We start from the raw sequence: 24,086 nt of genomic DNA on the forward strand, positions 1-24,086 counted from the left end.
TTGAATACAACATTAGCGTGGATCAGAACCCGCGTTGTTTTTAATTAATTTGGTGTCTCCGTTTCATGTGTACGGTTCACTGTTTAGCTCTGAGTTCAGGCGGCTGGGTCTTTGTTAGTTTGGTCTCTGCAGGACGCGCTGCTACAGCTTCTAGTCTGGAGCCGAGGTTCGGGCGCGCTTTCTGCTGCACCCTGACCCCCACCTTCATCTGCACCCTGACCCCCACCTTCACCTGCACCCTGTGACCCCCACCTTCATCTGCACCCTGTGACCCCCACCTTCACCTGCACCCTGTGACCCCCACCTTCACCCTGTGACTCCCACCTTCACCTGCACCCTGTGACCCCCACCTTCACCCTGTGACTCCCACCTGCACCCTGTGACCCCCACCTTCACCCTGTGACCCCCACCTTCACCCTGTGACTCCCACCTGCACCCTGTGACTCCCACCTTCACCCTGTGACTCCCACCTGCACCCTGTGACTCCCACCTTCACCCTGTGACTCCCACCTGCACCCTGTGACTCCCACCTGCACCCTGTGACTCCCACCTGCACCCTGTGACTCCCACCTGCACCCTGTGACTCCCACCTTCACCTGCACCCTGTGACTCCCACCTTCACCTGCACCCTGTGACTCCCACCTTCACCCTGTGACTCCCACCTTCACCTGCACCCTGTGACTCCCACCTTCACCTGCACCCTGTGACCCCCACCTTCACCTGCACCCTGTGACTCCCACCTGCACCCTGTGACTCCCACCTTCACCCTGTGACTCCCACCTTCACCCTGTGACTCCCACCTGCACCCTGTGACTCCCACCTGCACCCTGACCCCCACCTGCACCCTGACCCCCACCTTCACCCTGTGACTCCCACCTGCACCCTGACCCCCACCTGCACCCTGTGACTCCCACCTTCACCCTGTGACTCCCACCTTCACCCTGTGACTCCCACCTGCACCCTGTGACTCCCACCTTCACCCTGTGACTCCCACCTGCACCCTGACCCCCACCTGCACCCTGACCCCCACCTTCACCCTGTGACTCCCACCTTCACCCACTTGCTCAGCGATGCTTGTCCTCGGGTGACCCCCCCCCCCCAAACACCTGAGGATAATGTAACCTAACGTCAAGTGTGTTCGAATCACCTTAGGTGTGTGATAGCTGTGCAACAGTGGTAACTTTTTTTGTGTGCGTGTTTTGCAGCCCTCCGTTGGGAGTTCGAGCCCAGCAGGTAAACCATTATAACGCTTTTCTTTTTGCGGCTAATAATATGCATGATATGTACTTAAAGTAATTGGGTTTATCTGGGATGCTGACCTTTCATGGTACTTGATGCTTTGCAATAGGGATGGTGTGGAAGGGTGGACAATTAATTATATGATAAATTATATAATTTAAGTTTGGAAATGGCAGTAAAAGCTTGCTTAGGTATGGACATATTGCTGTCCAGTTCTGATACACACATGGCTGACGTTACACATAATAACATAGTTGTAGGGCTGGGCGATATGGCCAAAAATGATATTATTTTGCAGAAATCCTTTTTTTGTTGTTGCCGCCATCTTTAGTGTTACATCCCCTCACACTCCAGTTCTCAGGCTGCAGCTGGTTTGAAAGCTAAAGTAAACCGGCTTCTCTGCTGGCTGTGGCTCCAGAGGAGTTGAACAGTTCTGGCTCTGCTAGTTTCTTTTCTATCTTTTGGCGCTTTTTTGGTGGACAAACCACTGCACATGTGCACCGTGACTCGTGACTGGAGACTAGCTCTGCTAGCAGTGAGCACACATAGCTTACTGTGTACAGATGGTTTCAAAATGTATTTTAAATTGGAAAGCAAACAAAATAAATGGACGAGAAAAATAAATCTCAATTTGGTCAGTATTGTCATTTGGACAAGCAAAACCATTACTTTAAGTTGCAGGCAAGAAAGACAAGTCTGTCCACTGTCTCTGGTTTTAAAACTGCCCTGTTGCAGGTCACAAAAAAAAAAAAATGCGATATAAATTTTTTCTATATATTTTTTTTTATATCGATTATTACAATATATCGCTATCGTTATATCGCCCAGCCAGCCCTAAGACAAACTGTCATTTCATGTACTGCAGTGTGTTGCTACAGTATTATTAATCAACAAGCTACAGCGATATGGCAAAGTTGCCATGCCACACTATACACGCCATTCTTAACATTGATTAAAAACCTTCAGATCCAGTCAATACATTAAATGTCAGGAAAAAGTTTGTAAAATGTGTAGGAGGAGCCCTGACCTGCTGTGTCGCTTGACAACATTGTCTTGACGTCACAACAACTGTTCTTCTTCTCCCAGGAGGTTCAGCGGGTTGCGATGACCAAGAGTTCGACCCGTCCGCAGACATGCTGGTCCACGACTTCGATGACGAGCGCACGCTGGAGGAAGAGGAGATGCTCGAGGCAGACGAGACTAATCCCAACGAGATTGAAGATCTTGCACGGGTGAGTTCCAACAGCATTCTGCTCACTACCTCAGCCTGCCTCTTCTGCCCGCCGGTCCCGTCTCTGAACCGCTCTCCTCGCCGTCCCCAGTCCATCCCTGCGTGTTTGTGTCGTGCTTTTTTTTTTTTTTTTTTTTTTTTTTTAACCTTTATTTAACCAGGAAGTCCCATTGAGATACAAGATCTCTTTTGCAAGGGAGACCTGGCCAAGATGACAGCAATAACACCCGAAAACATCAGACAGCAATAAAATGTGCGGTACATCACACAAGAACATAATAAAAGTGCATGTACACAATACACAATACATCACACGTAAACATAAAAACACAAAACAGAACAGTCTACATAACAGTAAAAGTGTACGACAGTAAAATACAGGGCAATACAGTAACTCTGCAGTTTTGCAGCTGGGACCCGATTAGAGAAAGCAGCGACACTCTTCCTGTAGGAAGTTATGTAATACAGACCTAAATAGGTGTAGCTGGTGTGATCTAACCCTAACCCATAGGTGTGTTCTCGCTCTGCGTTGTGTGTAGATTCGACCCCTGTTAAGGGGTCGCTCTGAGTGGGAGTTTAACCCCGGTCTCCCGCGCCGCGGGCGACATCGCAGACCACTATACCAAGAGGTGAACTCACTTTTTGGTAACTTGGTGTCTGTATGCCTTTTAACACATTGGTCGCCAAGAACGAGTTACGCCGTTTTTGCCCGCCATGCGTTGAACGCCAACAACGGCGTAAATCGTTTTTGGGATCAATATTTCATTTTTTCGCCATGGCATTCATTATTCATCCAGCCAACCTCCGGACTGCAGCGGGACCCTGTATGAGATTGCAACGCCTCAATACCGCCGCCTGGTGAATGGTCGGGCGAGTTACACTCTCGCCAAAACCGGAAGTGGCGCTGGTGCATCGAGGAAAGCCCTCCGGCAGTAATATCTTGTTACGTGGATCCAGACAAACACTATAGTGCATTTGGATCGCTTTCTAAACGTAATAATCGATATGATTTCGGCGTTTATTGCGCCATACAAACCGGAAATTGATCTAGGAGATTGGCGTCAAATAATTGGGATCTTTTTCCTCCAGTCTCAGCGGCGAACGGTAAGAGGACAGTAACGTTATTTTCAGCCCGATTGTTTATTCATTTCACTGCAAACCATCTGATCAATATATCAACCCATACTAAATAAAGCTGTTACTGACGATCAAGGAATTATAAACGACCCCCCCCCCCCCTTTCCTTCACGCATGATGAAGCATAATGTATACCGATCATATACATTTGAATTTTTTAATATAGCGTGTATGGGAAAGAAACGGCAATTGATAATCTATCATATGCGTCAGGGCCTATAACTCTCGTTTTTGGAATTACAGCAGAAAAGCTTAAAAACATACTTATATTCTAGACGGTATTAACACAACAATTGAATGAAAAAATATAACGTTCCCACATCCGGAACGATGGATAATCGATGTTGAATGGGCCATAGTAATGTCAATATAGCAATGAAATTAAAAAAGTTATAGCCCTGCAAAGAAGGTAAACATCTGCATAGGCTTTCAACGGTGGCAGACTGGGTACAATGATGGGCACAACCCCTGGCGACCAATGTGTTACTTGCAGTACCGCTAACGTCCACAGTCACTTCACAACACTTTGAAGTCCATCGTGACGGTGGATACACTCCGTCACACAGCCAGTCCCAATCCTATGGACCCGTTGCCTTGAGGCTCCACGCTCTGAATTGCAGTCCAGAGAAATATTGTAGAGATCCGACATACTTTATAAAAATAAAACAAGGTTTATTTTAAAGCAAAGTATTTATTTTCACAACAGCCCCAATAGGGAGGTGTAGTCTGACGTCACTGGTTGTTCCACCCGTATAGGGATTTATCATTGGGAAAATGGATTATCGGCTATTGTAACAATTCTGCCTCATGGAAATTGAAAAGCTTTCCAGTTTTGCATGAAATGAGTTCCCTTCTATCACTAACATTATTGTTTAAGCATTTTTGGTTGAAATCAAATTTGGCGATTTTTTTTTATGATTTAATTGCGAATATTTTCATGTTGAGGGCTGGGCGATATAACGATAATTATCGTGATATATTTTAATAATATCGGGAAAAAAATCTAAATGTATTTCTTTTCTTTTTTTTGTGACCTGCAACAGGGCAGTTTTAAACCCAGAGACAGTGGACAGACTTGTCTTTCTTGCCTGCAACTTAAAGTAATGGCTTTGCTTGTCCAAATGACAATACTGACCAAATTGAGATTTATTTTTCTCTTGTCCATTTATTTTGTTTGCTTTCTAATTTAAAATACATTTTGAAACCGTCTGTACACAGTAGGCTATGTGTGCTAGCGGTGGTTTGTCCACCAAAAAAGCGCCAAAAGATAGAAAAGAAACTAGCAGAGCCAGAACTGTTCAACTCCCCTGGAGCCACAGCCAGCAGAGAAGCCGGTTTACTTTCGCTTTCAAACCAGCTGCAGCCTGAGAACTGGAGTGTGAGGGGATGTAACACTAAAGATGGTGGCAACGACAAAGAATTGCTGCAAAATAAACATACATCTGTTGTTAAAATTATTATAATTTGTTTTATACTTATAACAATATCGAATATCGAGCCCCAGTTGAGCTATAGCTTGTGGATGAATAATGAATTGTATTATGCTTGTCCGACCATTTTTTTTTACTTGTCCCGGACAATAGGACTATATTTGTTTTAAACGAGACGATTTAGAAATGGGCAATGGGGAAATGCATTGGGTTGGACGCGTGCTTACGAAACCAAGCCGCATTTCTCTGAGACGCTCTCTGATTGGCACTGACTGACGCTCTCTGCTTCTTACTGTTACGCTCCAGAGACTGTGCTAGACAAGATAAGTATCAAATAACCTAGTATAGCATGTAAATTAGAAGTAGAAAATGAGGTCACAGTGTTCAGTATAGACATATGTACAATGTTCGATGCAGAATAGACGTAACTGAGTTACCATATAATATACAATACTATGCAGTGTACTAATATACAATACTATATAGTGCAAAGCAGAAATGGGATGAGGTACAATTTAGGTACAATTTACAGTAAGGTGTGTCTTTGCCCATTTCCACGCCAAACAGCCTGCAAACTACCTGGCGTTCTATCGCCCTGCTCTAAGACAAACTCTAACCTTAATCAACTTCGAAGAGTGCCTAAGCTTAACCAGTGTAGAAACAGGCGTCGGCCAATCAGAGAGCGTCTCCGAGAAATGCGGCTTGGTTTCGTAATCACGCGGGTTGGACAGAGCCGGGTGGAACACGAAAAACGGCAATGACGTAACCACTACACTTCCCTATAGACCAGGAAGTAACCACTACACCTCCCTATAGACCAGGAAGTAACCACTACACCTCCCTATAGACCAGGAAGTAACCACTACACCTCCCTATAGCTTGCTATAACTATAAAACAAACAAAACAGGTTTTGTAAATCAAGATAGACTTACAATTAAGTGTGGTCAAAAACTGTATGGTACCACTCTACCTGAGGCCTACCTGAGCTCTGACTACCTGCTAATTTTATCTCATTACCTCCTACTGTATGCACTGTAATTTTAGTAAAGAGAACTATTTGATCACACTTTTTACTTCTTACTGATGACTATTTTTAAACTGAATCATTTTAAACTATTTTTATTATTTGTATTACTGAATCAAACTGTAAACAGAGAGCCTATTGGGATGCTAGATCCTAATGCGAAACACTGTGATTTACCATACCTTGCTATATTCTTACCCTACCTACTTTCATACACTTCCAATGAAATTCATATGTCGGTTCTCTGATGTTAGACTGATGCTCTGTTGTTGTGAGCGACGCGCTGCTCTGTTGTTCTATAAGGTAACTTAGAACTGTACTTTGTAAAGAAACTCAAAGTGTTAAGAGCGATGGAAACTCAAAGTACTAAGAGCGATACACTGCTCTGTTGTTATATATTTTTCTTTATTGAACAATCTTATCACACTTTTTACTGTCCGTTCTATCTTATTATTTTTAGCCTATTTTAAACTGAATCAAACCGCACTTTTTTACTCCTATCTAATCTATTCTATTTTATTATTTGTATTGCTGAAGAACTGTGATTTGCCTAACCTTGCTACCTCTCTATCTCTTTGTATTTACATTTTTAATTTTTATGCTCGCTTATGCCTGTATTTTTTACTGTTGTGAAGCACTTTGAACTGCAACCTCTATGAAAAGTGCTATACAAATAAAGTTATTATTATTATTATTATTATTATTATTATTATTATTATTATTATTATTATTATTATACTATAGGAGGTAAAGGGGAGTAGACCAGGTAAGACTCCATCTTGATTTACATAATGACATATAATAATTATAGAAGATGATAAACTATTATCTAATGTGGCAATACACAGTACAATTTTCACCATATCCTGAAATAAAGAATTCGGCTCCTACCATTATTATTATTTCCAGTGACTGAAATGTAATAGAGAGTTACCAGTAGTTCCTTGTCCTCTAAAATGCTGATTTGTGTTTTGGTGAATACAATTATTTTGATCTCAAACCTTATTATTAACAAAGCAAAATGTTGTCTCTTTGTCCCAACAGGAGGGCGAGATGCCCATCCATGAGCTGCTGAGTCTATACGGTTATGGAGGCGGTTCGCCAGCGGAGGAAGAGGAGGAGGAGGAAGATGAGCCAGAGGAGGAGGAGGAGGAGGAGGAGGAGGATGAGGAAGAGGAGGAAGAGGAGGACTTGGACTTGGACAACGACGAGAGCAGCAGAAGCACCGGGGAGTTGAAGAGGAGTAAGGTGTGTGTCCTGAGACGGGTTAGGGCACCGGGGAGGTGAAGAGGAGTAAGGTGTGTGTCCTGAGACGGGTTAGGGCACCGGGGAGGTGAAGAGGAGGAAGGTGTGTGTCCTGAGACGGGTTAGGGCACCGGGGAGGTGAAGAGGAGTACGGTGTGTGTCCTGAGACGGGTTAGGGCACCGGGGAGGTGAAGAGGAGGAAGGTGTGTGTCCTGAGACGGGTTAGGGCACCGGGGAGGTGAAGAGGAGGAAGGTGTGTGTCCTGAGACGGGTTAGGGCACCGGGGAGGTGAAGAGGAGTACGGTGTGTGTCCTGAGACGGGTTAGGGCACCGGGGAGGTGAAGAGGAGGAAGGTGTGTGTCCTGAGACGGGTTAGGGCACCGGGGAGGTGAAGAGGAGTACGGTGTGTGTCCTGAGACGGGTTAGGGCACCGGGGGGGTGAAGAGGAGTACGGTGTGTGTCCTGAGACGGCTCCTCAAACTGAAACGTAACAGAAGCCAAACTTTAGTTCTTACAGCTCCGAGCCGGTATTGATTTGGCCAGATATCAATTTTACCCTTGAAACGTTTGAGAAGGAAAACGTGCTTTTTGCAACATTCATAATTAATCATGACTTGGTTTACTTCAGTGTTTTTAGATATCGTAAATGTAAACGAACCCTGTGAAGCATCCAAATGACTGAACCTCTAGTCTAGTGTCACATACAGGTCCTTGTGTCGAAGGGTCAGACCAGGGGTCCCCAAACCTTGTTCTCGGGGGCCACATAACTTTACTTTTCTCTGGCGGGGGGCCGGGTTTGGTCTGTAATGGCAAATAACATGGTCCGATGTGTCTACTGGTATTATTGTGAGATGGATCCCAGGAGATTTATTATCATTATATATTATTTGATTATGCACTGTAGTACTGACATGTGGGTATTACATTTTAAGAGTGTGGCATATTTAAGAACATTATTACTATCATAATAATAATAAACTTTATTTGTATAGCACCTTTCATACAGAAACTGCAGCTCAAAGTGCTTCACAACAGAAAAAAGACTGACATAATGTGCAGACATATAAAATCACAGTTTTTCACATTAGGAGCTAACATCCCAACAGGCCACATTGTTTATGGTTTGATTCAGTTTTAAATAGACAATAATAAAAAGAGTAAGATCAAATACAATTATTTTCTTTACAGTGCAATCAAATAGTTCTGGATTACTGTTCAACAGTTCAAAGTCGTTCTCTGTTTGGTATCCACAGTTTAAAACGTGACAGTCTTCTCTCCTGTTTTATACCCACTTTGACCCTTGGAACCTCCCTCTCAGGGTGCAGTTCTAGGCCTGGGTCCTACACAGTTTTTTTTTATCCATTTTTTCCCGTCCACATTTTTTGTCGTTATGCCAATTCCCCCCTCCCCCTCCTGGTCGTTGCTCACATGTGCCCCCCACGGGCCCCCACACTTTTTCCTGTGAGGGCCATGGCCGCCTAGTTATAGTTGAAAGTGGGGGTGCAAGATTTTTTTTATTTTATTTTTTATACCTTTTTTTTTTTAGATTTTTTTACATTTAATGAACACCTGTATGTGCAATTTCCTGCAATATAGAGCCTTCAATCTTGACCAAAATAAAGCTGCTCTTTTCACTATAAAACTCAGTTTATATTGCAGTATGATAGCTATAATAATAATAACTTCACTGCGAGGGCTCTTTTAGCTAACGCTAGCTAGGCACGTATGATAGCCAATTACTATTATAATAATAATAATAACTTTCCCATCCTCCCAAAGCCCCTCCGGCCCCGTTCTCATCCGCAGCGGCAGTACCAACAACAACAACAACAACAACTAATTGACGCTATCAATAGCCCCAGTGAGCGCGGCGGCTGAATGAATGAATGAATGAAAACTTTATTTAACAGATTGCAGAATGGGTACAATACAGTACGGCTCAATACACACAATTGTTAAGGGGACGCAGACCAGAGAAAGACGTTTGTCTTGTTTACATCAGGGTCCATCCATACTAGCCCCTTTCATGACTGCTCAGCACCGAGTGAATCCACAGTCACTTGCTCCTCAATGGGAAACCAACCTAGATTTACCATGAAGGACTGGTTCTGGCCGAACCGTTCGTTATACAAGTATCACAGAGACATTACAAAAGGTGCTCACAGTTGCACGAGGGGTTCGCACAGAGATACGGGATGGTTTGAAAGCTCGGCGTTGCTAATAAATATTTTTAATATTTCTTTATAAACTGCTCAAAGCGGCATTATTTCCGCCGTTGGGTGATCACAGCGCCTGCGCACCATCCCGTATCTCTGGATTCACTCGGTGCAGCGCCGAGGCTCACCATACGAGAAATATTCAGTTTCAATCTGTTTGCGCATTTAGTATACAGTCACAGTGTTTGACTTACGTGATGATTTGCTCCATTTTGATGTAAACACCGAAGAATAATCCTCACAATGTTATCCAATATCCAGCCTGAATTTTTCAAGGGCTTTCGAAAAAGCCGCCTCCCCCAACATGTCGTATACGTCATGCCGACGAACCGTGGCCCGTGGGCACTGGATCAAACCATTAAAGTGGGGGGTCACACAATCTTTGGAAACTTAAAAACTTGCTATTAAGTGTCATTGCGTATTATTAATTTGATTGAAATTACGTAGTTATGGTTAGATAATATTTATATATTGGGGGGGGGGGGATATATCAATGATCAAAAAGTGAGGGAGCAAAGAGACAAGTTTGCTCCCCCAAGTTCAATACTGGTAGAGCACCCGCTTCGCCTGCTCCATTACGTAGGCGTCTATGGTGAGGGCCACATAACTTTTCCCTTCTCTGGTGGGGGCCGGGGTCAGTTTGTAACAGAAAAAGTGTGACGATCGCAGGGGTGCCTAAACGTAAACATTTATTGTTTTCCAGAAAGCCACACATAACCAAATATTAATAACCCTTTCCGGGATCTTCACAGGAAAAAAAAGTCAGGAAATAAATAATAACACTATTAATGAAATAAATAACACTATGAAATAAATTTACAGTACCACTACCTACAGACCACCTAGCTCTAGCTCTGTACTATTTAAAAGCACAGTGCAGGACACACTCAAAGGTTATCGCACCTCAGAGATGGCAGTGGACATGTATGACAGGACAAAGGCCATATGTAATGGCCTTGGGATTGAGGAACATACTACCAGCCAAAGGAGGAAGCAGAAAAGGATGGACGAGTATGTAGTTGAGTCATCTTGTGGCACAAGCTCAGACCTCAGCTCAGGAGATCAGCTGAGACAGAGACTGTTCTATCCAGTCGTCGACAGAATGCTGCAAGAGCTTGAGAGCAGGTTCTCATGAGTTGGAGAACAACGTATGAGAGGCATACAGGCATGTTATCCAGCCTCAGACCAGTTTCTCTCAGTGGAATTGCTGCAACCCCTCGCCACACATTACAATATCCATGACTACTGCCAGAGGAGATCACAGTTGCAAAGTGTTTCCTGGCCAGGACAGGCAGAGATGCAGTCCCTACTATCCAAAGTGTCTTTCCCTCCTGGATGATAATAATAATAATAATAATAATAATGCATTTTATTTATAATGCGCCTTTCAGGACACTAAAAAAAAAGTCCACAAATCGGTGAATGAAAAAATTATAGGATCAAATGAAAACTACTACTTACTAAGAATGGATGTTTAAAAGTACTAAAAACCAACAAAAAATATCGAACACTAACAAACATTCAGCACCGACATGCTGCCATCTTAAAACATTATTATTATTATTTTTAAGCTCCGGGCCTCTAGGGGGCCGGGCCAAATGTGGAGGCGGGCCGGATCCGGCCCGCGGGCCGTAGTTTGGGGACCACAGAGTCCTGAAGTCTATCAGATGCTTCCTCCGTCACATAGGAGACAGCCAGCAACCTCTTTTCACCTGCCAGCGCGGACTCTCATTGGTGAAGTGTAACGCGTGGGAGGTCACACTACCTTCATCATATCCCTTCTTTGCTGTGCAGGCGCCCTGACCGACCTGTAGGAGTCGCTGTTTTACAACGACCAGAATACCACCCACCGGCTGCCCTCCCGCTGACTCTGCCAATCGAGCCAGTATGACGGCCGGCCCAAGCCGGAGGCAACGCTGACAGCTGGATTCGATACCGGTGTCTCTTGCGTTGGTGACGAGCGCTTAGACCGCTGCGCCACCCAGCCGCCCCCAAGTCCCACACAGTTTAATACCTGACAGTTTTGAACCTGTAATAAAAAGTAATAGACAGAGTAAAATAATACAGTGCAATAAAATAGTAGAATAGAATAGATAGTAAAATTATGCAACAGTGCAGTGCAATACAATAGAATGGACAGAGTAAAATAGTGCTACAGTACAATCAGCAGCGGAGTGTACTAGAAGGCTATGGTGAAGAGGTAGCGGAGTGTACTAGAAGGCTATGGTGAAGTTTCAAGTTTCTTTAATAGTTGTCATACAGAAGTACAGAATACTTTTATACAAAATGCTTCTTACTGTTGCGCTCCAGAGACTGTGCAAGACAAGATAAGTATGAAATAAAATAACATAGTAAAATTAGAAGTAATCTATCCAGTCTTGGTAGACATGGTGACACTTGCTGTGCGCGTGAACTGAACATCCCTTGGACATGAACTGACAGTACGTTTTTTATTGATATATCATTGGGATCCCCCTCCGAAATTGTCAACACGCATTTTGGCCGGCGCTTAAAAAAACGTGTTGATAGAATTTGACGTTCTGAGCGCGGTTATTTGAGTATAGACCGTTTCACGCTATTTCATTTTAGCCTATTTTAATTTCAAATTGTGCTTAGAGGGAATTATTTTCACAGGACATTATGACCGGAGAGATTTAAATATGTCGGACTTCAACAGATTTTCCCAGTAAAAAAAAACTGTAATTACCGGACAACGGAAACCCTGGTACACACTCACTTTAATAAACAACTCACTGTAGCACCCACTTTACCTACTTTAGACACTTTTTTTTAATTGTCTAAAGGTACGTCTTTAGCTTATTTGTTTAAATATTAGGAGATCTAGCTTCCCAGGATGCTCAATGACAATCAATGAAAATAAACAACTAGTGCTGTCAGGCGATTAAAAAAAGTTATCCAATTAATTACAGGATTTGTAATTGATGATGATGATGATGATGAATAGTTTTATTTTCGGTCTTTGTTTACAGATAAATCAAAAACACACATGTGTGGACATTCAAAAAGGAAAAGAAAAAAAGAAAAAATGTACATATTCTAAGTGAGCTCACACACAAAATCCAAACTCAATGACCGAAAAAAGGAATAGGCTGAAGCACATGCTTATTTTTGCCTATCCTTTACAATTCTTAAAAACTAAATATACTTTAATATAAGAAAGAAAAAGAAAATTAATTAATTAATCTAATTAATCACATTTTAATCGCATAACCATTTTAGGCTTGATATTCTATAATCATATTTCAAATGGCATGTGTCCGGATGGCAGAATTCAGTACTGTATCTACAAAACCTTCTGTTTAATCATCTTCCATCTATTAATTTGCTTAGATTTTTCAGGTCTGGTCAATTTGAGCGTGGTGTTATTCACAGTCAAAGATACAAAAATGTAATTGATATTCTCATTTGGTTCATTACAATTTACTCAAGCCTAGTAACAGACAGTATTTCTGACACTGGGAAAGAATACATTCCCTGAGATCCATAGATGTCCCTAGAATCAGATACCAAGAACATGCAAATGGACCATATTAAAAAAAATCTGTAAATCTGTATTCTACGTTCTTATGGAATGAATGAGATTAAAAAATATTAAAAAAAAATATATATTTAAAATACATTTTGAGTTAATTTTCATAACGCGATAATTTGCTGTGTAATTAATTAATCTAATTAACGCGATAAACTGACAGCCCTAAAAATAACACTATGTAACAAACCATCAAATACACACATCCACACGTACACACCAGGGTTTCCGTTAGAAAATATTGGTGCCGGTCTGCGTGTCCTGCAAGATTTCAATCTCCCGGACAAATGGGAGAAATTCCGGTCAGAGTTTATTGAGCTTAAAAACAATTGATAGGCAGGCTATATAAAGAATGACATCCTCAAGGCATGTAGATTTATAATATTTTAACTTAAAAAACTAGGCTACTTTTGCGTATACATTATATTCCAAATAAAATAAGTCCCGTCGATAGACTCACGTGCTGCTGCTGACTTGAAATCAAATAGGCGAATGTGGGCAGTCGGCCCGACATTAAACAGCAGTCTGTTATAATCACATTTTTATGAGCCAACGAATTCCGTTATATTGGACATTTGTATTAATTATATCAAGCGAAGAACTGAGAAATTTGGCACTACTGAGACGGCAACATTATCATGTGGGGTTCACTGAAATCTAAACGTTGCGTGATTTGCCGAATCCAATGACTATCTCCGCCTCCCAACGCAGCGATACGCTAATCCAGCATCCAGCTCCCGCCCCGCCATTCTCATCAGCCAGTCGCGCTGCAGCAGCGTCACACCCCACATGAATCTCGACATCGCTTCACCAATAGTCGTTATCAGAACACTACACACATATCATAATGTTCACAGCAAACTGTAGTTGACCACCAGGTATGTTTTATTAACGTAGGTTGAATAATTCATATAAGAAAAACAATAGGCAAATCTCTCTTACCTTTCTCCACTGGTTAAAAATGCCAGGACATGGTGACACTTGCTGTGCGCGTGAACTGAACATCCCTTGGACATGAACTGACAGTACGTTTTTTATTGATATATCATTGGGATCCCCCTCCGAAATTGTCAACACGCATTTTGGCCGGAGCTTAAAAAAACGTGTTGATAGAATTTGACGTTCTGAGCGCGGTTATTTGAGTATAGACCGTTTCACGCTATTTCATTTTAGCCTATTTTAATTTCAAATTGTGCTTAGAGGGAATTATTTTCACAGGACATTATGACCGGAGAGATTTAAATATGTCGGACTTCAACAGATTTTCCCAGTAAAAAAAAACTGTAATTACCGGACAACGGAAACCCTGGTACACACTCACTTTAATAAACAACTCACTGTAGCACCCACTTTACCTACTTTAGACACTTTTTTTTAATTGTCTTTTTCCCCCTCCTTTTTCCTCCGATTTTCTCCCATCCCAATGTTAGTCGTTATGCCAATTCCCAATCCCCTTCCTGGTCGTTGAGCACTCTGCCCACTACCGTCGGTCTGGGAGGGTGGAGACTATCACATGCTTCCTCCGACACATGTGTACCCAGCCCACACTTCTTTTCACCTGGCAGCGCGGACTCTCACTGGGGGAGTGTAACGTGTGGAAGGTCACACTACCTCTCCTAGATCCTTCCCTCGCTGTGCAGGCGCCCCGGCCGAACTGTAGGAGTCGCTGTTTACAACGACCCAGACCCACCCACCGGCTTCCCTCCCGCTGACTCTGCCAATCGAGCCAGTATGACGGCCGGCCAAGCCGGAAGCAACGCTGACAGCTGGATTCGATACCAGTGTCTCTTGCGTTGGTGACGAGCGCCTTGTCCGCTGCGCCACCCAGCCGCCTACAGACACTTTAACACACTTTATATTTATTGGTATACTGGTATTTGTATATTTTCGAGTTGAGATTTGCACAACTCAACTCATACCTCATTGCACCTCACCACCACAAGGTGGCGCCACAAGCTAAGCTAAGTTGTACTGCATTGTACTGTATGGGAACTCGGTTACCTTTCTCTACTCTGCACTGTATATTGTATAGAACATTTTTGTTTTGTTTACACTTGTTTACGTACTTGACTTTCTACTCTATACTTATATTATACTTTTTATACTTATCCTTTTATATAGCACACTCAGGAGCAAAACGGAAAGAAGCATTTCATATAAAAGTATTCTGTATTTCTATATGACAACTAATAAAGAAACTTGGAACTTGAAACTAATGTCCATAGGTAGTGTGTTCCATAACTTTGGTGCATAGTTTGCAAAGGCTGCATCCTCGATTTTCCTTAGACTGTGGCTTGGAACCTTCAATAGACCAGTAGTAGATGATCGCAATGTTCTAGGAGGCACATAGTTGACTAGAGAATTTGACCGTTCTAATCACAGCCAGTCTCTCAAAGACCGTTCTAATCACAGCCAGTCTCTCAAAGACCGTTCTAATCACAGCCAGTCTCTCAAAGACCGTTCTAATCACAGCCAGTCTCTCAAAGACCGTTCTAATCACAGCCAGTCTCTCAAAGACCGTTCTAATCACAGCCAGTCTCTCAAAGACCGTTCTAATCACAGCCAGTCTCTCAAAGACCGTTCTAATCACAGCCAGTCTCTCAAAGACCGTTCTAATCAGGGATGTCTGATATTATCGGCCGATATCGGCATTAAAATGTGATATCGGAACATAATGGTATCTGTTTTCAATTTTTTTTTTTTTTTTTTTTTTTTTACATTTCTATAACCTTTATTTACCCAGGCAAGTAAGAACAAATTCTGATTTTATTTATTGTCAAAAGTATGCATACTGTTGTGTTAATTTCACAACAAGAGATATGTAATGTTAATTACCTGAAATTATTCCATTTTTTGGGGGGGGAAACCCTGCATATATCTGTATCGGTTGATATCGGGAAATTAAGAGTTGGACAATATCGGTATATCGGTATCGGTAAAAAAGCCAATATCGAGCATCCCTAGTTCTAATCACAGCCAGTTTCTCAAAGACCGTTCTAAAATGGAAAATAGTTCATGTCTATGGAAATGTTTATTTCAAAAGCCAAAAAACATTGTTATCAAAACTGCCAGAGGGCCGGCACGTATTTGGCCCACGGGCCGTAGTTTGGACCCCTGGTTCAGTCTCCCATCTTATATCATGCACTGTTGATTAGGGGTGTGGAAATGTCTCGATTCTAAGATGCATCGCGATGCGGACGAGGAATATTCAGCATCGATGCAGTGACGGAACATAAACGATAATTTAAATGTAAATTTAAAATTATGTTATTTTACAATGTAGCCAGCTTTGGGATTTGCTCCACAACCATAAAGCGCCCTACAAATCCAATGTATTATTATTATTATTATTATTATTATTATTATTATTATTATTATTATTATTATTATTATTATTATTATTATTATTATTATTATTATTATTATTATTATTATTATTATTATTATTATTATTATATTGTATTATTAAAGCTAGTGTTCTGGTCATGCATCCACTCAACTCATAGAAAATACAGCATCAGGCTATTCTGAAAGTATGATACTAATAAAGAGTATTGAACCGTTTCTTTTTACAGCTGGGTATCGAGATACCTTCCTAGTGTCGTGCAACACTAGTAAAGACGTTTATTTTGACATTCTGATTTAACAACTTTCTAAATAAAAGTAAATGTATCCGACTGCTTGTATTCATTGGTGAAAAAGTAGCCATGTGCAGTAAATAATATAGATTATAAAATTGAGGATGTCATATATTATTGAGGCTGCATCGTAGAATCGAATCGAATCGTGGACAGCTGGATTGTAATCGAACCGTAACGCCAGTGAAGAGTCACAGCGCTGCTGTCGAGGTGGGGCAACCCTTTTGTTTCCATTTGGCTCGCAGAGTGGGCCTTTGAATATCATGAACTCAATTAGCATTGTTCCTTTATTAACCACTGGTTTTGTTTATTTGTTATGTTCTGGTCTGTGTGTGTTTCCAGGAGGAGGGGGGGCAGATGTCGGGGGACGAGGCCCCGCCCACATGTGAGCGCCGCACGCGCTCAGTGCGCTCCCTCGGCACCGTGGACATGATCCGGCCTCAGAAGCTCAAGTACTTTGAAAGTACGTGACGTCCTCGATGTCTCTCTGTCTCACGCTGCATGTTGTCCTGTGGGACTTGATGTCTCTCTGTCTCACGCTGCATGTTGTCCTGTGGGACTTGATGTCTCTCTGTCTCACGCTGCATGTTGTCCTGTGGGACTCGATGTCTCTCTGTCTCACGCTGCATGTTGTCCTGTGGGACTCGATGTCTCTCTGTCTCACGCTGCATGTTGTCCTGTGGGACTTGATGTCTCTCTGTCTCACGCTGCATGTTGTCCTGTGGGACTTGATGTCTCTCTGTCTCACGCTGCATGTTGTCCTGTGGGACTTGATGTCTCTCTGTCTCACGCTGCATGTTGTCCTGTGGGACTCGATGTCTCTCTGTCTCACGCTGCATGTTGTCCTGTGGGACTTGATGTCTCTCTGTCTCACGCTGCATGTTGTCCTGTGGGACTTGATGTCTCTCTGTCTCACGCTGCATGTTGTCCTGTGGGACTTGATGTCTCTCTGTCTCACGCTGCATGTTGTCCTGTGGGACTTGATGTCTCTCTGTCTCACGCTGCATGTTGTCCTGTGGGACTTGATGTCTCTCTGTCTCACGCTGCATGTTGTCCTGTGGGACTTGATGTCTCTCTGTCTCACGCTGCATGTTGTCCTGTGGGACTTGATGTCTCTCTGTCTCACGCTGCATGTTGTCCTGTGGGACTTGATGTCTCTCTGTCTCACGCTGCATGTTGTCCTGTGGGACTTGATGTCTCTCTGTCTCACGCTGCATGTTGTCCTGTGGGACTTGATGTCTCTCTGTCTCACGCTGCATGTTGTCCTGTGGGACTTGATGTCTCTCTGTCTCACGCTGCATGTTGTCCTGTGGGACTTGATGTCTCTCTGTCTCACGCTGCATGTTGTCCTGTGGGACTTGATGTCTCTCTGTCTCACGCTGCATGTTGTCCTGTGGTCCTCAGATAACAACGATGCGGAGGAAGAGGAGTCGGAGGAGGATGAAGACTACGTGCCGTCTGAAGACTGGAAGAAGGTACAGGACCCTCACGGGGCCACCTCCTATCTAAAGGACCCTAACGGGACCACCGCCTGGGACCACCGCCTATTTAAAGGACAATAACGGGACCACCGCCTATCTAAAGGACCCTAACGGGACCACCGCCTGGGACCACCGCCTATCTAAAGGACCCTAACGGGACCACCGCCTATCTAAAGGACCCTAACGGGACCACCGCCTGGGACCACCGCCTATTTAAAGGACCCTAACGGGACCACCGCCTATCTAAAGGACCCTAACGGGACCACCGCCTATCTAAAGGACCCTAACGGGACCACCGCCTGGGACCACCGCCTATCTAAAGGACCCTAACGGGACCACCGCCTATCTAAAGGACCCTAACGGGACCACCGCCTCGGACCACCGCCTATCTAAAGGACCCTAACGGGACCACCGCCTGGGACCACCGCCTATCTAAAGGACCCTAACGGGACCACCGCCTATCTAAAGGACCCTAACAGGACCACGCCTATCTAAAGGACCCTAATGGGACCACCACCTATCTAAAGGACCCTAACGGGACCACCGCCTATCTAAACATCTTAACTTAACCTTAACTAAACACCTCCTCGCCTATCTAAACATCTTAACTTAACCTTAACTAAACACCTCCTCGCCTATCTAAACATCTTAACTTAACCTTAACTAAACACCTCCTCGCCTATCTAAACATCTTAACTTAACCTTAACTAAACACCTCCTCGCCTATCTAAACATCTTAACTTAACCTTAACTAAACACCTCCTCGCCTATCTAAACATCTTAACTTAACCTTAACTAAACACCTCCTCGCCTATCTAAACATCTTAACTTAACCTTAACTAAACACCTCCTCGCCTATCTAAACATCTTAACTTAACCTTAACTAAACACCTCCTCGCCTATCTAAACATCTTAACTTAACCTTAACTAAACACCTCCTCGCCTATCTAAACATCTTAACTTAACCTTAACTAAACACCTCCTCGCCTATCTAAACATCTTAACTTAACCTTAACCATAACTAAACACCTTAACTTAACCTTAACTAAACACCTCCTCGCCTATCTAAACATCTTAACTTAACCTTAACCTTAACTAAACACCTTAACTTAACCTTAACTAAACACCTCCTCGCCTATCTAAACATCTTAACTTAACCTTAACTAAACACCTTAACTTAACCTTAACTAAACACCTCCTCGCCTATCTAAACATCTTAACTTAACCTTAACTAAACACCACCTCGCCTATCTAAACATCACACTTAACTAAACACCACATCACACTTAACCCTTTAATCGCCAAGGACGCCGTAACTCGTCATTCCCCGCCATGCTTAATCTGCCAATGACGCCGTAACACGTCATTGAGATCAATATTTCAAAAATCTGTGATGGCAATCATTTTTCTCCCGCGGAGACTTGAGATCTACTGTTGATCCCCTCTCAACTCTCCAACGGTTCAAGAGCGCCATCTGGTGGCCGATCGGTGGATCGCCCAAACGGCGAAACGGAAACTGGTGCTCATCCAAATTCGGTCCGACCACTCGCTATAGGTCCCGGGACTCGAGCTCGACACAATGGATAGCGATCCGTTACCAATAACTCTATAAACAACATGATTTGGACGTATATACTATTATACAACCTGGTGATGGATCGCATATTTCAACATCCCATAATAGGAATCTGTTTGCTCCACGCTCATCGCCCAACGGCCCGAGGAGACTGGGGTAAGTTTCAGCGTTTATTTTTATCGTGTTCGATACAAACTGATCTGATGATCATATCACCCACACTACATGAATCATCTAACGTTGGCCACGGAATTATAAACGACCCCCCCCCCCCCCCATCCGGTCAACATCAGATGATGAGTAGTAACTTCTAGAAGCACGTCCATTTGAAATTTTTTATCTGGCGCCGATCGCTATCAAACTGTATTTGATCATCAATATAATGCATTTAGGGCTATAAATCACGTTCTGGAGAATGCTGCAGAAAATGATAAAAACATATTTATACTTTAGACCGTATTTTAGTATGAATATGTGAATGAAAAAGCAGAACGTTGCTACATCCTAAACGATAGATAATTGACGTTGAATGGGCCATAGTAATGTCAATTTAGCAATACAATTTAAAAAGTTATAGCCCTGCAAAGAAGGGGAACTTCTCCATAGACAAATAGAGCTGGCAGAGGATGGTATAAGGATGTACATAAGCGTGGCAGAGAAAGGGTTAACTAAACACCACATCACACTCAACTAAACACCTCGCCTATCTAAACATCTTAACTTAACCTTAACACTTTGATCGCCATGGTTAAATTCATAATTTACCATCCCTCGCCATCTCTATTTGTCTATGGAGAAGTTCCCCTTCTTTGCAGGGCTATAACTTTTTAAATTGTATTGCTAAATTGACATTACCATGGCCCATTCAAGGTCCTATATCTATTGTTCATCTTGGTTTTTTGTGTCAAATAATTTTTAGCTCAAGAGAAAATCTATTGATTTAAAAAATAATAATCAGGGATTTAATTTTTAGGCCATATCGCCCAGCCCTACCTCGCGTTAGAGGATTGTGTCGCATCAATCTGGTCCACACGTTCAAACTTTGAAAAAAGTTTCAGTCAAGCGACCTGCACAAACCCGCCCCCACACACACACGCTACTGCATCAAAGTTACTTATGATTAACAAAGGCATTAGTTTTGTGGCATTAACGTTATATAGTTACACGTTCAATAACATCAGCATATTTACCCGACCATACCTAGCATTGTTGGTCATTCATATCTCAGTTCCTTCCTTTGCTCAGAGAGCCCGTACTGAATTGTACCCATTCTGCAATCTGTTAATAAAGTTTTCAATCAGACACATTTATAGAAAAGCTTTTATTATAACATTTGTTGCAGTAAAATCATCATGCCTCGTTTGGTACTCCTGCGGAGCGCTGGTAGTCTACTCGTGGCCGGCGGGGAGCTAACGTTATTAGCTCCGGTAGGGTTGTTATTGATTCTCTCGTGTAGATCAATGGCGGACTTCCTGGAAGTAAAAAAATTTATAAGCGCTTGCCGATTGGTGGTAAGAACAGCAGAGGCGGGTGCAAGCGGTGTGACGTAATTGGCAGAATCGACTGTCAATCAAAATTGTTCTGTTGCCATCTACCTGCATTGCTTTGGTTGAGAGAGATGGTGCTCTCTTATTAAAACTCATAAACAAGTCTTGAGCAAGACAAGTTAGTCTGTTATATACTGGTTATGAAAGCCAGTGAGTATTGTATGACTCCGACTTCAGCAATAATCATGACTCATGAGCATTATAACATGGAATGGTGGAATACCATAAACATATTTCTTGATGTTTCCCTATGTTCATATCGGTGAGCACAATTTGTAACACAAAAAGAGAGATGTGTAGCCTATTTATTTATTTAATATTTTATTTATTTATTTTATTATTATTTTATTTGTTGCCATGCCTAAAATAATAGTCAATAGGGCTAAAACATTTTCATAAACAATAATATAATTTTTTGTTATATGGTTATAATAAAAGCTTTTCTATACATTTGTCTGATTGATTGATTGAAAACTTTATTAACACTTTCCTGCCACTAGGTGGCGCCAGAGTTAGCGCTTCAATTCCACCATCCACTTTAATGTTATCGTTAATATCGCCTAATCTATGTTTTAAATTATGGCTATGTGTCTAATCTGCCCGTCGCTTATCAAAGAATCCTTTTCCAGTCAGTGCTGTCAAGGCAGATTGGTTTTTTATCGCTTCATTTCTGTTTGAGAGCATTTAGAAAAGCACCCGTTTTGAGGTAAAAAAAACTTCCATTCTGGCCCATTCTATGAAAATCGTCTTTTACTGGAATATTCCAGAACGTTGATATTTGTCGGCCTGTTTATGAATCGTTTTCAAATAAACGCTAGATGATCAATATTATACGTACACGCCCATTCGAGGCGCGCGCTGATAATAGCCGTGTTCATTTCCTCATGGATTTTTTCAGTAAAACCGATAGAGCCCATTTCACAAAACAGCCTATATCTTCATCAAAATGAGTCTGATTATCCTAACACTGATAACATAGATTCCTTACCTGACATCAGATGGTATCCAACTGGTATATTCCAATTCCTGATCAGTCACCATTCGAAAAAATCGTACGTGTGTACAGTGCAGTACATGATTCCGCGGGGCTGAGAGCCCCCTGAATGAACGCTGGTACTCCGGCTGCATCAGTGGACTGGAAAATGTGGAGTACCGGATTTTTTTCCCCATCCATTTTCATTGAGTCCATTCCAAAATCCCTTATGTCATCTGGGAGACGATAGGGGGCGCTTTTTTCCACATCTGATCGCCGGCGGTACTCGGGTAGGCTCGCGTGATGCAATATGATTTCAGATCGCTAAAAAAAAGAAAAAAAATTCAGAGATCTCGTGAGTGGCAGTGAAAGTGTTAACAGATTGCAGAATGGGTACAATACAGTACAGCTTAATACAACAACAGTGGACTGGAGGATGAAGACCAGAAAAATACTTTCGGCTTTTTTACATAAGGGTCCTCCATTTTCAATTTATCAAAACATTTAGAGACATACAAATATACAGTAGTTTCATTAAAGGGGAACTATTTTACTATTTCTTTCACTATTTGGGCACTTTTACACAATTCCTGTGAGTCTATGGAACACCTCTGTAATATATATATTTTTTTTTATTCATTGTTTTGTATTTCTAATCAAGTCCTCAAAAACAGCATTTTTCTACCTCAAGATCTCGAGCTGTTTTGAGCCTGGGCTCCTAAACCACTGCGGAGCGTCGTGTTCGCCTGAACATTAACATGCAGCCTGGGCTCCTAAACCACTGCGGAGCGTCGTGTTCGCCTGAACATTAACATGCAGCAGTGACTATATGACATCACATATAGGCACATTTTCAAACGACTCAGTTCAGTGAGGGTGAATATTGTGAGAGGAGAATTGGAAGAATGCGCCAATATGAGAATTTTGAGACATAGATCATATTAATATAAGTTCACATAGCTAGGAAACAATGCTAAACACTCAAAAAGGCCATTTATAAGATAGTTCCCCTTTAAAATGCTAAATATATGCAATATATAATCTAATAATCCAATAATCTAAATCTAATATATAATATATAAAAATGATAAATGCATGGGTCTTTTGTCTTTAACACATTCCCTGCCACGCAAATCCATCAATGTTTGATCACTGCCACCAGTCTAAGCCTATGGAGATGTTTACCTTCTTTGCAGGGCTATAACTTTTTAAATTGTATTGCTAAATTGACATTACTATGGCCCATTCAACATCGATTATCTATCGTTCAGGATGTAGGAACGTTTTACTTTTTCATACATAGGTTCAATACGAAAATACCATCTAGAATATAAATGTTTTTATCGTTTTCTGCAGTAATTCCTAGAACGTGAGATATAGGCATAAACGCATATATAGATTATCAAATGCCGTTTGTTTGGCGATACACGCTATATAAAAAATTTCAACTGTACATGATCCTAAACGTTATGACTGATCATGCACGGGTGAACGGGGGGGGGGGGGGGGGTGGTCGTTTATAATTCCGTGATCGTCGGTAAATGCTTTATGTAGTATTGGTGATATATTGATCGGAGCAGTTTGCATGGATAATAATAAACAAACACGCTGAAAATGACGTCCGTGTCCTCTTACCGTTGGCCGGTGAGACTGGAGCAAAAAGATCCCACTTATTTGTGGCGATCGAGTCGATCCATTTCCGGTTTGTATAATAATAATAACAGCCCAAATCATATAGATTATTAAGTTATGGCAGCGATCCATATACACGTGTGTGTCTTGAGTCCCGCGACAATAT

At 42.3% G+C, this 24,086-nt stretch overlaps 1 protein-coding gene across 2 annotated transcripts in view; it reads left to right on the plus strand.

The window, feature by feature from the left end:
• The first annotated feature begins 1,209 nt into the window (after window positions 1–1,209).
• The window catches only part of mier1b (mesoderm induction early response 1b, transcriptional regulator), a 55,588-nt gene continuing 32,711 nt past the window's right edge, over window positions 1,210–24,086 (plus strand). For both annotated transcript variants that reach the window (XM_084339391.1, XM_084339392.1), the window contains exons 1-5: window positions 1,210–1,233; window positions 2,326–2,471; window positions 7,107–7,310; window positions 17,054–17,174; window positions 18,116–18,186. In XM_084339391.1, coding sequence (XP_084195517.1) covers window positions 2,373–2,471; window positions 7,107–7,310; window positions 17,054–17,174; window positions 18,116–18,186 — 495 coding nt within the window. In that variant the 5' untranslated portion in view covers window positions 1,210–1,233; window positions 2,326–2,372. The remainder of the gene's footprint in view (window positions 1,234–2,325; window positions 2,472–7,106; window positions 7,311–17,053; window positions 17,175–18,115; window positions 18,187–24,086) is intronic.

This window comes from Notolepis coatsorum, assembly GCF_963971535.1.
Source record: "Notolepis coatsorum genome assembly, contig: SCAFFOLD_190, whole genome shotgun sequence".
Lineage (NCBI taxonomy): Eukaryota > Metazoa > Chordata > Actinopteri > Aulopiformes > Paralepididae > Notolepis > Notolepis coatsorum.